The sequence below is a fragment of the Cyprinodon tularosa genome, unplaced genomic scaffold (assembly GCF_016077235.1).
Source record: "Cyprinodon tularosa strain WSP-4 unplaced genomic scaffold, ASM1607723v1 ctg99, whole genome shotgun sequence".
NCBI classification, from domain to species: domain Eukaryota; kingdom Metazoa; phylum Chordata; class Actinopteri; order Cyprinodontiformes; family Cyprinodontidae; genus Cyprinodon; species Cyprinodon tularosa.
The window spans coordinates 947,501-962,496 of record NW_024039773.1 but is presented as its reverse complement, the minus strand read 5'-3'; the positions used below and the strand labels follow the sequence as shown (position 1 = coordinate 962,496).

The 14,996-nt window shown below is 37.1% G+C and overlaps 1 protein-coding gene across 1 annotated transcript in view; it reads right to left on the bottom strand.

Annotated features, from left to right (window-relative positions):
* Positions 1–6,737: 6,737 nt before the first annotated feature.
* LOC119777215 (probable phospholipid-transporting ATPase IIA) overlaps positions 6,738–14,996 on the bottom strand; it is an 83,396-nt gene continuing 75,137 nt past the window's right edge. The window contains exons 27-28 of the mRNA XM_038276024.1: positions 12,389–12,592; positions 6,738–7,513 (exon numbers count right to left, since the gene is read on the bottom strand). Coding sequence (XP_038131952.1) covers positions 7,377–7,513; positions 12,389–12,592 — 341 coding nt within the window. The 3' untranslated portion in view covers positions 6,738–7,376. The remainder of the gene's footprint in view (positions 7,514–12,388; positions 12,593–14,996) is intronic.

Sequence of the window (14,996 nt, the reverse complement as noted above, 5' to 3'; positions counted from 1 at the left end):
GAGTCACACTGGAAAAAATAAAAATCTAGGTAAGTCATTTCTTCTTAAAATAAGTGCATTTGTTCTTGAATTGAGGAGGTAAAAGAGACATTTTGCCAATGGAACAAGACAGTTAACATTTAAAATAGGAAAACACAACTGCATTGTCTTATTTCAAGTGCATTTTTATCTAATTATCTTGTTTTAAGAGTAAAAATACTCATTCCATTGGCAGACCATCTTATTTACCTGCTCAAAATAAGGGTAAATACACTTAATTTATGAAATGTTTACTTATTTCTTGATCGTTTTTCCAGTGCAGTATTATTAACGATCACGTGATTGGGACGGTACAAGATTAAACATTAACGGGAACAGACGGGAGCGGGATTAAACCAAGCGTAACTAAAAAAAAACTAGGATCGATGCCAAAAATTTTTAATAAAATAGAAAGAAAAAAAATCCAGTACTGGCGCCGCCATTTTGTAGTTTTTTTCCTTGAAGCCTACACTATAAGGCGGTTAAAAAAAAACTACACGACCCAAAAACCAACAGTGCTTCCGCTCTGAGTTTTTCACCAGCGCTCAAAAACAACTATGGATGGACCAACGGTTAGTGGCGAACTCGACTTCGAAAAGTTTGATTTGCAACGCAAGCGAAATGGGAGTGGGAGTAATTTCACCAGGAGTGGGACGGGACAGGAGTGAAAATCCACTCCCGTGTCAGTCTCTACTGTCCAGTACTGATTCCATTTTAACAAGGGATGCAGACAGAAATTAAAAGAATATTTAACCCTATAATGCCAAATGTATCATATTTGATACATACGGTTTCTGAAATGTTTTGCGTCTGACAGCTTTTGCATAATTTAATGGTAAAAACTTTGCTCAAAATCCTATTGTACACAATCAGATATACCTGATAACAGCCAGTAGAAGACTACACATAGTAATAAATTATTAATATCAAAAATGTATTTCTGTTTTTTCTTTTTACATATTTTGTTAAAAGGCCAAATAAGTAATTCAAACCAAAAAAAAAATAATTTTCTGTTTGGTTTTATTCTTTGATTGGTTTTTAAAGGGTTAAGTATACTTTACTACTGAACCCGCTGTACTATATATAAGGTTTGATCCCAAAAGAAAATATTGGGATATTTCTTTTGTGTCGGTGCGCGTCCAACCTGTATATCACCAGGAAGTTGTTTGCGGTCACGAGATCGGAGGGACACACACGAGGGGTGTTGCTGCAGGTGGGTATTTATTTGTGCGTTTAATTCACTATATAAAGTCATGAAACTTCTCGCACACTTCAGCACAAGGAATTCTATGTAATTTATGTGCGACTCACTCTCTGACAGTCCACGGCTAGCAGAGGCGATTACCCTCAGCTGACCCTCCTGTTCTTGGTATAAGGCCGCTCCGAGCCCTGTGGTGCTGCTGGCGTCAGTATGCAAGATATATGGCAACTTTGGATCAGCAAAGCCAAGTACTGGAGAACTGGTCAACTTTTCAATGAGTGTCTCAAAAGCTAGCTGGCAGTCATCTTGAAAACATTCTTCTTCCAAATGTTGGCTACATATTACGGGTTTTTTCTCTGGCCAGAAGTTCGATGGCAAATCCTCCCTCTTCAAGTTGGCGATCCAACGACCAACCCGTCCGTGGAGGATCAGGAATCAGAAAGGTGGAATAACTTTTTTTTTCCACTTTTACCTGATGTATTCCAGCATCCAGCTGCCATGCACGTGGGCATTGTCAGTTTCAATATAGCTCTGGTGAATTTCAATGGTGAAGTCCTCTGGAAATCTTCAATAATTGTTGCTGATTGCAGATGTGTCTAGTAGTTCCCATTGATTTAGCTTGTAAAGCGGGGAGAATGGCGCTAGGCTTACCGCTAACGTGACGTCACTGCTGGAAGATGGCAGGAGTGAGGGGTTACCAGTGTTGGGCACGTTACTTTGAAAAAGTAATTAGTTATAGTTACTAGTTACTTCTCCCAAAAAGTAACTGAGTTAGTAACTAAGTTACTCCACAATAAAAGTAACTAGTTAGTAGTAAAAGTAACTATTGCGTTACTTTTGCGAGTGTATGAAATTAATAACTGGGGATGTCTAATTCTGAAATCCTGTGTTTGGGTTGTTATAGATACTAAAACATGTAGCTATATCCATCCATCCATCTTTCTCCATATAGGCTAATGATCGTTCACGCTCTCCATAGTTCCCCTGTGGCGCGAGCACAGGGCGGCTGTTACGCGCCTTTAGCGAGCATGCGCGTTTCCTGTCGCTTGCGCAGTGAATCATGCCGCCTGCGCTGTGCGGAGATGCAGGGGAAACCGTATCTGATGGGGAAACGCAGCTCCACGTAACACCAGTATTTCCATCTGGAAAGCGCTGTTTTGCTGCTGGAGTCCTCCTCACTCTCCATCCTCCCCTCTCTCACGACGCGCGCACGAGTCCTATCATGAAAAAAGGTTAATTGTGCGACCTGAGTAACGTGCAGTAACGGGGTGTCGGCAATGGTAACTGCGTTATAGTTACAGTAAGAGTAATAATTTTGATCACTCGTTACGGATTAGTAACGCCATTACTCCCATCACTGGGTGTTACTATATTTGGAAAAAAAATGGCCGCTCCCAGACTCAGTGATAGCCACGAAAATTATTATATTTTTTTTTTTTTTTACTGATTAACGCTAAATTCATTAAATCACCACAAACCTATTAGTTTTAGCTACAGATAATGATCCATTGATTATTCTGTGCTGATCGGACTTTTCCTTTAATAAAAGAGGAAAGCTCTTAATGTTGAGGTTAGTGGGCAGCTTTGTTGATCCTGCAGTGAAACTTTTATTTCCATGGAGCTAGTATACTTTAATAACTTCTTTTATTGATAAAACACATAAAGAAAGCGGACGGTTTAGTCTAAAAAAAAACGGAAATATTTATGACTGCAAATGAAACTGAACCCTGTGATGCAAACATCCATGTTTTTCACCCATTTCTTCAGACTAAACAGGAGTAAAAAGTTTTTTTTTTCCTGTTAATTTAGTAGATCTTATTGTCTGAGGTGAAAGTTTTAAGAAGTGTGCAGCCTAGGTGTGCAGGAGGATTCCCAGAGGTTGTCTCCTGGTATCAGTGCTTCCCTCCTCTGGTGATCGAGGGCTTAACATCCAGGATTCCAGGTTTTTGCTGCAGGACCATCTGTAACTCGCACCTCATCAGGAACTGAAGTGGAAGCAGTTTAAAGGGAACTTTTTTTGCGGAGGAGCTGCTGCTGACATGATGTCGGCTCAAACTGTGCTGCTGCATGCAATCAATGTGATTTAATATGTAAAGGAAACCTTTTCTTTTATATATTCTTGACATGCCGTGCTTTTGGCCATGTCGGCCTTGGCTTCAGAAACATATTTGTTTCATTAAAATGTTTGGTTCTGTTTTCTAGACTTATTTAAAATGAGGTGGATCTGTTATATTCTTTTAAAGTTAAATTTAAATGAATCATGGATTTTCTCCAATCTAGGTGAAGACCTACTTTCATTTTACAAAACTTGTTGTGTCCTTGGGTTTGAAAGCTGCCCTTTAATTTATTTAAATCTATTTTTTGTCTTTGGGACCAAACAGTTCAACCTTTGTTTTGTCTGACGTCAAAACTTTTCTCTATCAGACATTTAAATTGATCCAGATTTGGTGAGGGGAGGAACAAACCTTTGAGTCAGAAAACAGATTTTACGAGTAACGTTGCTGTTTTCTAAGATGATTTTTAGTGTGTTTTAAATGTGTTTTATTAAATATTTTTTTTAATTTGTTATTTTTTATTACAGATTTTATATTTTTCTGGTTAAGTTTGACAAATTAATTGTATGTTCCACAGATCACACTCTTTAGAAACAATGCAGCAGACCAATAAAATCCATCTTTGCAATTCGAAAATAATGAAATTCCTTTAACACAATCTGAAAACCAGAAACAAGATAAAACTAAAAAAATAAAAGAAATAAAAGCTATAAAAAAAAGAGACAGAAATTGGAAAAAAATATCTAACAAAAAAATAAATAAAAAATCAGAGAAAACAGAAAAGTTACCAAAACTTTTTTTTTTTAATATAAATCTTTTTCAGTTTTATTTCTGGATACCATTTTTGTTTTATTTTAATTTAAAAAATATGCTCTTTGCATCAAAAATGGAACTAAATTCCCTCCTTTGACTTTTTTTATGTACTAATTTTTCCAATTTGAATATGATTCAAATCATGCAGTTATCGTATGAGTTTCCCAGAAGTTTTAGAGAAAATGATTCAGTCAGTGATAAATAGTTTGTAAGCCAATAGAAAAGCTATCAGCTCCGGTTGGTCAAACCTTCATCACCCCTCCATGAAAGGTTAATAATGAATGCATTTAAAATGTGTTGAGGTTGACTCTTTCATTCCTTACTGTAAACCCTTTAAAAAATATACATATTAAAAATTAGCTATGTGAAAACTGGTTCTATTTTTTACTTAAAACTCTATTTAAATGGATAAACAGAAGTGCTTTGATCAATGCTGAAAATATTCAGTTGAGACGTTGTTTTCAACTCATGATTATTAGAGTAAACTAAATAATAAACAGAAATAAACCATCCACAAAAAAAGACTTGTCAAGCTCCCACATGTTTATTAATATTCACAATATTGACATCAGCACATTTCACCCTTTTTTTTTTTGTTCTGTTCCCTTGAGTGCATCAACATAATTAAATTAAAGGTAAGTTTTGCAAAGACAGGCAAATTAAATTAGCATTATTAATGCTTTACACTTTCATTACGACATAAAAAAATATCCCAGAGTATTTACAAATGTGCAAACAGCTAAAAGAATTCAGGTTTTATCAAAATTAATTTAAAAAATCCAGTTCAATGAAGTCCGAAAAAAAGAGTTGATATGGCACGATTTGTACAAAGTTTCATGCTTAGTTTCCCGTCCTTTGAACCAACAAAACCAATACGAGTGACCTGATGTGTGCTCATGTTAAGGTGCGTTTGATACCAACACCAATGATGTGAAATTTCCATCACCTGATGCCCGACGTTTCAGCTCCCTTTTGCACCACAATCAAGTTATATGGCAAAGCATTTAACATTTAATCAGTTAATTTAACATTCTGACTATAGAAAACTGCAGTTATAGATTTATGTAAATCAGTTTAAGCTGGGTAAAATCTAACCACAGATATTTTGCATAAGTGTTTTGACTAGAAAATAATTATGTTGCAATAAATGTCCAATCTAGTGATTATATCTTTAATGAGCTTGCCATACCAGTGCTCTGAATAAACCTTCCTTCGCATCCCTGACTGATTTTAAACGCGCTTTCACGCATGGATAACATGGAATTAGTCGCTCCAGTTGCCGCATTTGCGTTCGGTTTGAACGTAACATTTCTGTTATGGGTGGTAAATATTTACAGTTCATCACAAGACGAGTGAAAGAAGAACCGAGGAGTGTAGCATTACATTAGCTTCTGTTAAAGTGCAGTGTTAGTCATGAAAATGATACAACAGAGGATTAGGACCATAGAAGAATAAAGTTGGAACATTATGAGAATTAATTGATAATATGAGGAAAAATGTCATATTAGAAAAATAAAGTCATAATGAGAATTAAGTCATAATAATATTTGAGTCAACATATTTTAAGACTTTTATGATTTTTAATAAGGTGAAAGCTTTGATAGAGTCATCAAAATCAAATCCAACCGCAGCCTGAGCCGTACATCTGGACCCAGAGAGCAGCTATTTCCGACCGTCACAGAACGCTACTTCTTTATTCTTGTAATATGCCGTTATAATCATTGATGTAACAACTTTAATCCAGTAATGTAACATATGACTTTACTTTGGTAATGTAACTGTTTTTACTCTAGTAATTTTATGTTATTTTTGACTGGAAAAGGTGGCTTGTTTCCTTCAGGTTGGAGGAGAGTTCCTGCTTTAATCCAAGGGTCATGTTACAACTTTAATCTAGTAATGTTACATTTTTAATCTGGACATGTTACTTTTTTATAAAGTTAATGTTATGAATTTAATCCCGTAATGTTAGGACTTAAATTTCCTGATGTTATGACGTTAATCCGGTAATATTATGACTTTATTCTGGTAATGTTACTTTTTTTTACTCTGGTAATTTTCTGAATTTAATTCCCTCATGTTACTAATTTAATCCAGCAAAGTTGCTTTACTCTCTTGATGTTATGACTTCATTCTTGTAGAGTTAAAGCTTTAAATTTTCACTTTTAAGGCTTTAATCTTGTAATTTTCAGCTTTAGTTCTGTAGAGCTAACATTATGACCTCATTCTCATAATATTATGACTTTATTTTTATAACAATAATTTAAAAAAAGAATATATTCTTAGTATGGCCCTAACAGTCTGTCAAAAAAAAGGAGCACATTCAGGGAATATTTGATATTTTAACTTGAACCTTTTAGCTATTTCAGAGGTTAGAGGAGATGCCGCCCCCGAGGATTGCGCCTCGGGATGGCGGTGGGTCACCGGGGGTATTTTGAGCTATGGCTTTGGGTTCACTGTCGAAGTGAGTCATCATGCAGGGCTGAGAATCCAGCCACAGCCGGCCCGCCACATTAGAGGCGGAGTATTCCCCTCCGCCGACGTGAATCCTGACGGAGGGGTTCCGGCGTAAAGGTCGCCGGGATTCTGACCGCGCTCCACTAACACCAACAATCCAGGCTCCAAAACAAGATGCTGGGACGGATTTAACATCAGAGGTCATGCTAAAAATAACCCAAAATAAAAGAAGCCACAACACCTCCGCCATGCTGAGCTGTAGCTTTGGGGCTGACGCATCAGCAGATACACCGATTTAATCCTGTCTAGTTTTAGCAAAGCCTGGGCTGTAAAATCCTTTTAAACGTTATAATTCGAAACCTTCAATTACAAGCTGCTGTTTGAGGAGAAAGTGAATCAACTCCTCTGCGTCAAATTCCCTTTTTTCTTTCAAAATAAGAAGGTGTGTTATTAAGTTTCCTCCCTCCTCACACCATAAAACACTCGGCTCTGCACCACCTGCCCAGCTGTTATACTTTTATTAGCATAGTGATGTTTCCATTTGTCTCGAGGGCATTTTTTTAATGCACACATGTTCGCCGACAGCAAACACATTTCATAAAACTGGTTGAATGAGGTTCATTTAATCTGGACTACAATTTACCGCAGGAGTTTGCCATGCATCAAACACACAGAGCAATTAACACTGCTTTTCACTGACAGACTCTAAATAAACAATCTGTCCCTGTCAGAGTCTCTCAGAACACAATGAAAGGAATAAATCTGGCGTTGGATCCCTGGTAGGAGGAAGATGAGCGACTTCTCTGTTCTTTTAGTACTCAACTCATTTATTCTGTTTAGGAGGTCAGCTTGGAGTAACTGGGAGGAGAGAAGCGTCTGCGCAGGTACTTGAGGATGTATAGAGGCAGACAGCTCACCAATGTGATGGCCGTCACCTTCCAGAGGAACGACACCGTGGTGATGAAGTGAACATCTGTTAAAGTGGAAGAAACGCAGGTCAGGGTGATGAAGAGGAGAAAACAACAACTCAGAACTTTAATTAAACATTAAAAAGGTTTTAGGCTCCGGTTCATAACTTTTGGTTGTACTGGAAAAAATTCTGCATGCCATATTTCTATGGTGTTCAACGCCAGAGACCTTTGAAGAGTTTTAAACTTCGTCTCCAGGTTTGAAGACGTTTCGCTTCCCATCAAGGAAGTTTTTTCATTTCAAAATATCAGAATTAGCTTTGAGTTCGTGGACCAAAAACAAAGCCTTGCTTTGGCTCAGAAAACATGCAAATAGAAACGGACGAACGGGTCCACCCCTTAGAAATTGGAGTCGTTTGGCTTCTTTGCTAGCCTGAATACCCGATACTGGGGATGGACTGTCTCGGTTCGGTTCGCGTGTGTTGCGTTCGGTTCATGCGCTGCTCCTTTTTCACCTGTGATCGTCTCAGACGTCTGTTTAAGATGCAGAGAGCAACATAAAGAACAAGGAACACACCAGGAAGGTCTGAGATACTGTTATGGAGAAGTGTAAAGGGTTCATAGAATGATTCTTTAGGGTATTTGGTCCTAAAGGTCTCTGAATAGGGTGTGTAACATTGGTTGGGCTAAAAAAGGCATATTTGCTGTTCTATGAGCCCTAATGCAAAAAAAACGACAAGTTTTCTTCCTTTTATGGTATGATCATGAATATTTAGATGAGCTGTGCTCTGATTGGTTGGTTCACAACGAGCGAAGCTGCTGAGCAAAGACGCATCATAGCAACAAGCACTTACTCACTGAAACATCAAATTGATGATATATGCTAGCGTTGCTATCAACAGCTTAGCAGCAGAATCATGCTTCCAGCTTGTGGTTGCGACGGCCTTACGGTCGGAACAGCAAATCCTGCTTTGAACTGTCCAAGATTTTGAAAGCTGTCTTTGATAAAAATGTTTAGAGCAAATGAACAGCTGAGCATTAAATTTTGCAGGAATCTTCTGATTAGGGATGGAACGGTTCATGAAAACCGTCCGAACCGTTCGGTTCACGTGTGTTGCGTTCGGTTCATGCGCTGCTCCTTTTTCTCATAGGCGAAGCGTTTACACTCCACAGCAGAAGGTGGCGGTACTGCGACCAAAGCCAACCATCAGTAGTAAACAAGAAGAAGAAGAAGCGAAGCAGCGTAGCCGGATGTAGCAGGGAAAAAAATCAGTTGTGGAGAATGTGGGAAAGAACAGGAGTTGGAAGACGCGCCAGCAGCACTTTATAGGTCTGCTGTATGGGACCACTTTGCATTTAGAGTGACCTACGCTGACGGCGGAAAGAAAGTTGTGGATAAAAGTGCAACAGTGTGCGAGCATTGTGCAACACGTTTTGTTTATGCTAACAGCAACATGACCAACATGTCATGCTAACAATCAACATATACCGAACCGAAAACCGTGACCACGAAACCGTGAACCGAACCGTGGAATTTGTGAACCGTTCCACCCCCACCCGATACTGGTCTATGCCCCTGTAACAATAAAGACTAATTCTGGTTCCAGTAGCTTATATAGAGAACAAAGAGTTAAAACAAGATGCCATTTAAAAAAAAAAAAAAAAAAAAAAAAAAACAGACATAAAAAGAGTTTATATAGTACAAAAGGCATAAAAAGGAAAAAGTTGTAATGTCCTGAAATATGTTTTCCTTAGATATAGAACTATATACTATAGAGCTAAGGGAACACTACACAGTAGTTGACTTTGGTTATTGCACTGTAGAAACGTAATGACCATGTAAATACATGAAAATTAAATAAAAATCAACATAAATCAATTTTTAAATTAAAAAACCCTTTTTGATCCTCTATTGTTGAATAATTAATCATATGGACTAAGCAACACATGTATTTAATTGAGTCTTTAGGGGATTAAACTGCTCGTAAATGTATTTATTTTGTTTTTTTATCTTTTGGTTGAATTCTGACTTCATATTTTATTTCAACTTTCGCAACAAAAGTAAATGTTTACATATTATGGACCCGTTTGGACCAAATTCTTTGATGCTCTGCCACTCTAGACATACAATGTATGTATTATTTTTTTGTAAAAAAAACAGGTTAAACAACAGTTAATTACAATAGGCACTAGATATTGTTTTGTCTCATTGATCTTTGTGATAAGAAGTAAATTTAAAATCTTGTTTTTAACCTTTAAGTCTTTTAATGGGCAGCCAGTGTCTAAAAACCCAAACTCTGTCAAAGAACAAATAAATGTTTTTATTATTCAGACAAACCTTTAGTTAATGTGTTTTAATGACGGTTCCCCAAACTGATGCTATAAATGAAATTTTACCAACTATAAAACTGGAACGATGAGGGTTTTAAAGCCCTTTAATAGTCCTAATAAGACGAGAACATCTTCTACTGATTAACTAATAATCATTTATAATTTCTCCCTGGAATCTCCGTCTTCAAACATCGAGTCGATGGGAAAGAAAAATGGGAAAACTGTCAGTGAAAGAGATAAACCGCACATGCAACAAAACCAGCATCTAAGGTTTATTTTAGTCTGAGTTCATGAGGGAAAGAGTCCAAAAAGGGTAAACTTGACCACATGCCAGTCATGCTCCTCAGCGGTGGAGGTTGCAGGCTGAAAATGGAGCTCCACGCCCCACATAAAGCTGAAAATAAAGACCTGGAGAGCTTTTGGTCACAGCATTGTGTATCACAGGAGCCTTAATATGGAGGAGGGAGGCAAAGCTGGATTATTTTGGGGTTGCCAAAGTAAATAGATGCTAAACAGGCTGGCAATAAACACAATGAAAGAGAGAGATTATTCCCAAAATAAATTTTTAAAGTTTTCTTTTCTTTTGAAGGGATTTTGATGGCATCCACATCATAAAGAGGAGATTTTTCTTCAATATGAAAACACTTTGTGTTATAAAGACAAGCTTAAAGGAAACTAACCAAACATTTCCTGTTTGATACGACAGCAGCCCTGAGGCTCATCAGGTCACGTCAATAAATTCACCAGCAGACCTGCTGATATCCAGCATACCACAGCTTATCACTCACTGGAGACCCATTAAAAACCAGACCCCCCCCCTCCTCATACTCATGTAATAACTCAAGGCCAGCCAAAAGCAGAAAAACAACACAGCCTGCAGTGAAATGATATCAGACCCGTCTTTTCTTCTCAAAGACAAAAAACGCTGCAACGCGAGTGTAACCTGCATAAAATAATCACCCGCATTTTATTTTGGCGGGTCAAACAGGAAAGCACACTTTAAGTTCTGGGTCGAAGGTGAACTCAGATCTCCTCTGTTGCTGTGGCTAGCTGCTCACGTTGGCGTTTTCCTAAATCGCCGAAGAATACTGGGAAATCGACTTAAATGAAAACAGCCGAAGCATTTCAATGAGTGCGCCGTGACAACCACTCGACGATGAGTTGGTGATCCTTTGTCGTTTGTGTTTTTTTTAAGTAGAAACTCGGTGGCGACACGCCCCCCTTATAACTTATGTATTGGCGTTTTAAAATGGTTTTGTGGTCTAAAAAAATATTTTCTTTTGTTAATTATATGGCCGAATGAAAGATATGCCATTAAAGCGTTAGATAAGCCCTTTGATTTTGTCCTTTAGGGATAATTTTAGTAATTTTTCTTATTATTATTTTTATTTTGTGAACGGCCAATGGAACTATGCACTTGGTTGGTTTCTCCATAGTTGCGCAACAAATCCAGAAACTAGGGATGCATGATATAATCGGCCCCCTATCGGTATCGGCCGGTATCGGCCTTTAAACTGAATATCGGACATCGGCCACCCCACCGATATTTAACCCGATATTTGATCCGCTTCTGAGTTTCTAAAGTCTAAAAAAAAAAAAAAGAAATACTACTCTTCTTCTTCCTCAAAAACTTCTTTTTACAGACTTAAAAACTTCTAAAGACGAAGGAAAAAATATTGATACATTAAAATATCACAATATCTTCATATGCTGATATATTGCCATTTAAAAACACCATATTAATCTCTTTTACTAATGAAATATTGCTATATGTCATCGTTATGCTACGAAATCCCCCGAAAATTCACGAAATTTTGCCATATTTTTATATGTTTATATATTGACGCGGTATCGATCTATTTTACTAACAAAATCTCACAAGAATTTGCAAAATATCACGAGAGTTTGTAACAGAACGATGAAATTTCACCAGATTCTGAAAGTAAAATAGATCGATACCGCGTTTTTAAAAATCAATTTGATATCAGCATATGAAAATATATTTGAGTATATTATTTTTCAAAGTGTCAGAAATGGATAACAAAACTGCTATTTTTAATGACTACTTATTTTTGTCCAGCTTTAACATCGGTATCGATATCGGTTATCGGCTACATGAGTTTTAAAATATCGGCATGTCGGATATCGGCCAAAATCCCAATATCGCGCATCCGTACCAGAAACCAATTAAATGTTTGTTGAAATAGAATTCAAGTAAATTAATTTTAATTGACATCAGTGTCAATTAAAATTGGATAGAATTTAAAAGTGCACTTTACTTTGATATCTTGTCTGACTTTACTTTGATATTTTTTACTTGAGCTGTAACAATGTGATTAACTTGAAACTTATTTGAATGATTCCTGACAAATATTATTTGGAATATAATTATGTATGTTTTTGAATGTGTAGTTGCTGGATAGCAGTTTAACTCTGGTTAAATGCTAATTTTTGTTTTATGTATGACCTCGTTTATTCACACACAGGCTCCTCAGCCGAATCTTTCTGATTTCCATACCAACAAACTTGGCCGTAGTCAGGGGCCTAGCCTCAATTAGCGTTACACGATGATCCGTCTTCAGCTTAGGACGGATTCGGACTTTACTCACCTATGAATTCATGCAGGAATACGAGCGAAGCGATGTAACACGACAGGCTGAGGAGTTCGCCAACTATCATGAGCCAGTGCCACGTCTGGACGGTCAGAGCCACCATCAGCAGCTCGGTCAGAATCAGGGCGGTGAAGGAAATGGCCACAATGTGGACAAACTCCGACTCGAAGAGAAGCATGGCTCCGTACATGATGATACTCCCTATGGATGTGCAAAAAACAAAAATATATTTCTTTTTTTTTTATAAAGGAAAAAAAAAACCAAAGAAAGGTACAGACACTTATTGAATCATTCCCATTAGAAATCAACCAACATAAATGTAGTTTGGGGCCCAAGTGGATCCTAGGATGGTCAATCTTTCCAGAGAACCTAAGTGAAGGTTAAACAGTAGTGGTGACTTTAATAGCTCAACGAACACGGTGGATGATCTATTGCGTAAATCCTGCTAGCAAAGGCTCCGTCATCAGGGTTCCTACAGCATAAGGCAAGTTAACTTCAAGACCTTTTAAGACTTTTTAATGCCACTTGAAGTAAAAATTTAAGACCAAATCCACAAGAAACACAGAAAAACCTGCTTGCGACAACTTAACCCAAAGGTTTATTTTAACATAAACCACTGCACTAATGTTTTAGATTTTGAAAAGCTTCCCATACAGGAAGAAAGCTAAAAACACACAAATGACAGATATATTTTAACAATTATTTAACTGAATTCACAAACTTTGTTTTAGCAGGGAACAAAACAAATCAGTTTTAAAGCCCCAACATAACCATTGCTAAGTCTTTTTAGCAGCTATTTTTCTTTGTATGGTTTTCTTAGTATGTTTGATTTGGTGATAAGTGGAGGCGTTGCAGAGACAAGGGTGGAACTAAACTGAGAAATACCGGCTGTTTCTCTGTAACTCCATTTTGACGCTTTGTGTTTCGTGCTTCGCATGTGCGACTCCACTGCCTTAATTCCCATCGTTCTGAGCTTCAATGACTTCTTGCACAAAATCCACTGAGCCTCATGTATGTTCCCTGGTTTTAGCCACGGAGAAAACTCTTGGCTGGAGACAATTTTGGTTACATTTACACTTGCTCATATTTTCCAGACAAAAAGTTAATGGTGCATCTCCCAAATGTCCCGGCAGCAACAACGATTTTATTGGTTCCGCTATCGGGACGGAACCAGTAATGCTGAGCCGTTTTTTTTTTTTTTTATAAAAAGAAAAAAATTTGTCAATTTTAAAGTTTTATTTAGATTACAAAAATAAATTGTAATAAAAATTATCCTATTTATGATTTAAAAATAAGACCTACGAAAGACTGATTTAAGACATTTTAATACCAATTAAGGCCTTAGTTTAGTCTATCTGAGCTGATGGCTTTAAGGCGGAGGTTTTCAACGGGGCCCCTAGGGGGTCCACAGAGGTACTGCATGGGGGTCGCGAAAGTTTTGGTTGATAAGACTTTTCTTTTATATGCAATTTTTCCACTAATTATAATGTCTTTAAATCCACATTAACATGAATTCAACTCACTGTAGTAAACAGATAAATGGAGGCAGAAGATTGTTTTCAGTCATCAATGAACACATTCAGCGACACACAGGAGCTCTTTCAAACTGGGAACCTTTTCATTCACAACACCTGTCCCATCAACCAGGAATCAGAAATACGTTAATAATCCCAGGGAGAAAATACTTTAGTTACATTACTCCATATGTAATAGAGTGACTATAGGACCAGTTTGCTATAACATAATTTCATATATAATCATATATAATTAGGGGGTCCCCGCTCCATCTCCCACCAGTTTGGGGATCCTTGGCCTGGAAAACCCCTGCTTAAAGGGTTTCTGTTGTTTTTTACTGTTAATTTAATTAAAAACAGAACAATAGGCTAAAGAAGTTATATTTTTTCTTTGTTTGAACAGAAATAAATCAGATGTGGTTACAGCTATGAAAGCGGTTCCCTTGGATATGATGGTTAGTGTTGGATCTTTATAATGTTCCCCTTTGTGAAGCTGTTGTCGATTTATTTCAGTATAGATATATAAAGCATAGAACTCAGGGCATAAAAGGTTAAAAAAAAAAACACTAAATGTATCCCACCCTGAAGCTAGACTACTTTTAAAACCTTTTTCCTCTTAAAAAATGTATAGTTTTTAATAAAAAATATTACCATTTAGAGCAAGCAGTCTAGATCTACATAGATTAGAAGCTTCATCAGGAAGCCTGAACCTTGCTCCTTTAAACATTTCTTACAGCTTTAACAGTCTGATGCAAAAAAATATTGTTTGTTTTGACATATGAGACATAAGAGAGCAACACATGCTAACACATGCCTATGCAAAGCACTACCTGCTGGGGGTAACTAAATATTTTATCTCTCATTTACATACAGAAATAATCCGTAAATCTAAAAAACAGAAGAAAAATCTTGTAAAACTTAAATTAACTTCAATGTTTTTTCTTCTGACCTCCTGATAAGCTCTCTGGGAAAACAGATCTTCATTCATCACTGAATTCATACTGAGGTTATTTCATATGTTGAAACACGGACGGGAGGTAAAGTGAAAGCAACAGACGCAGCATTGATTTGCAAACAAGCCTAAGCTGTTT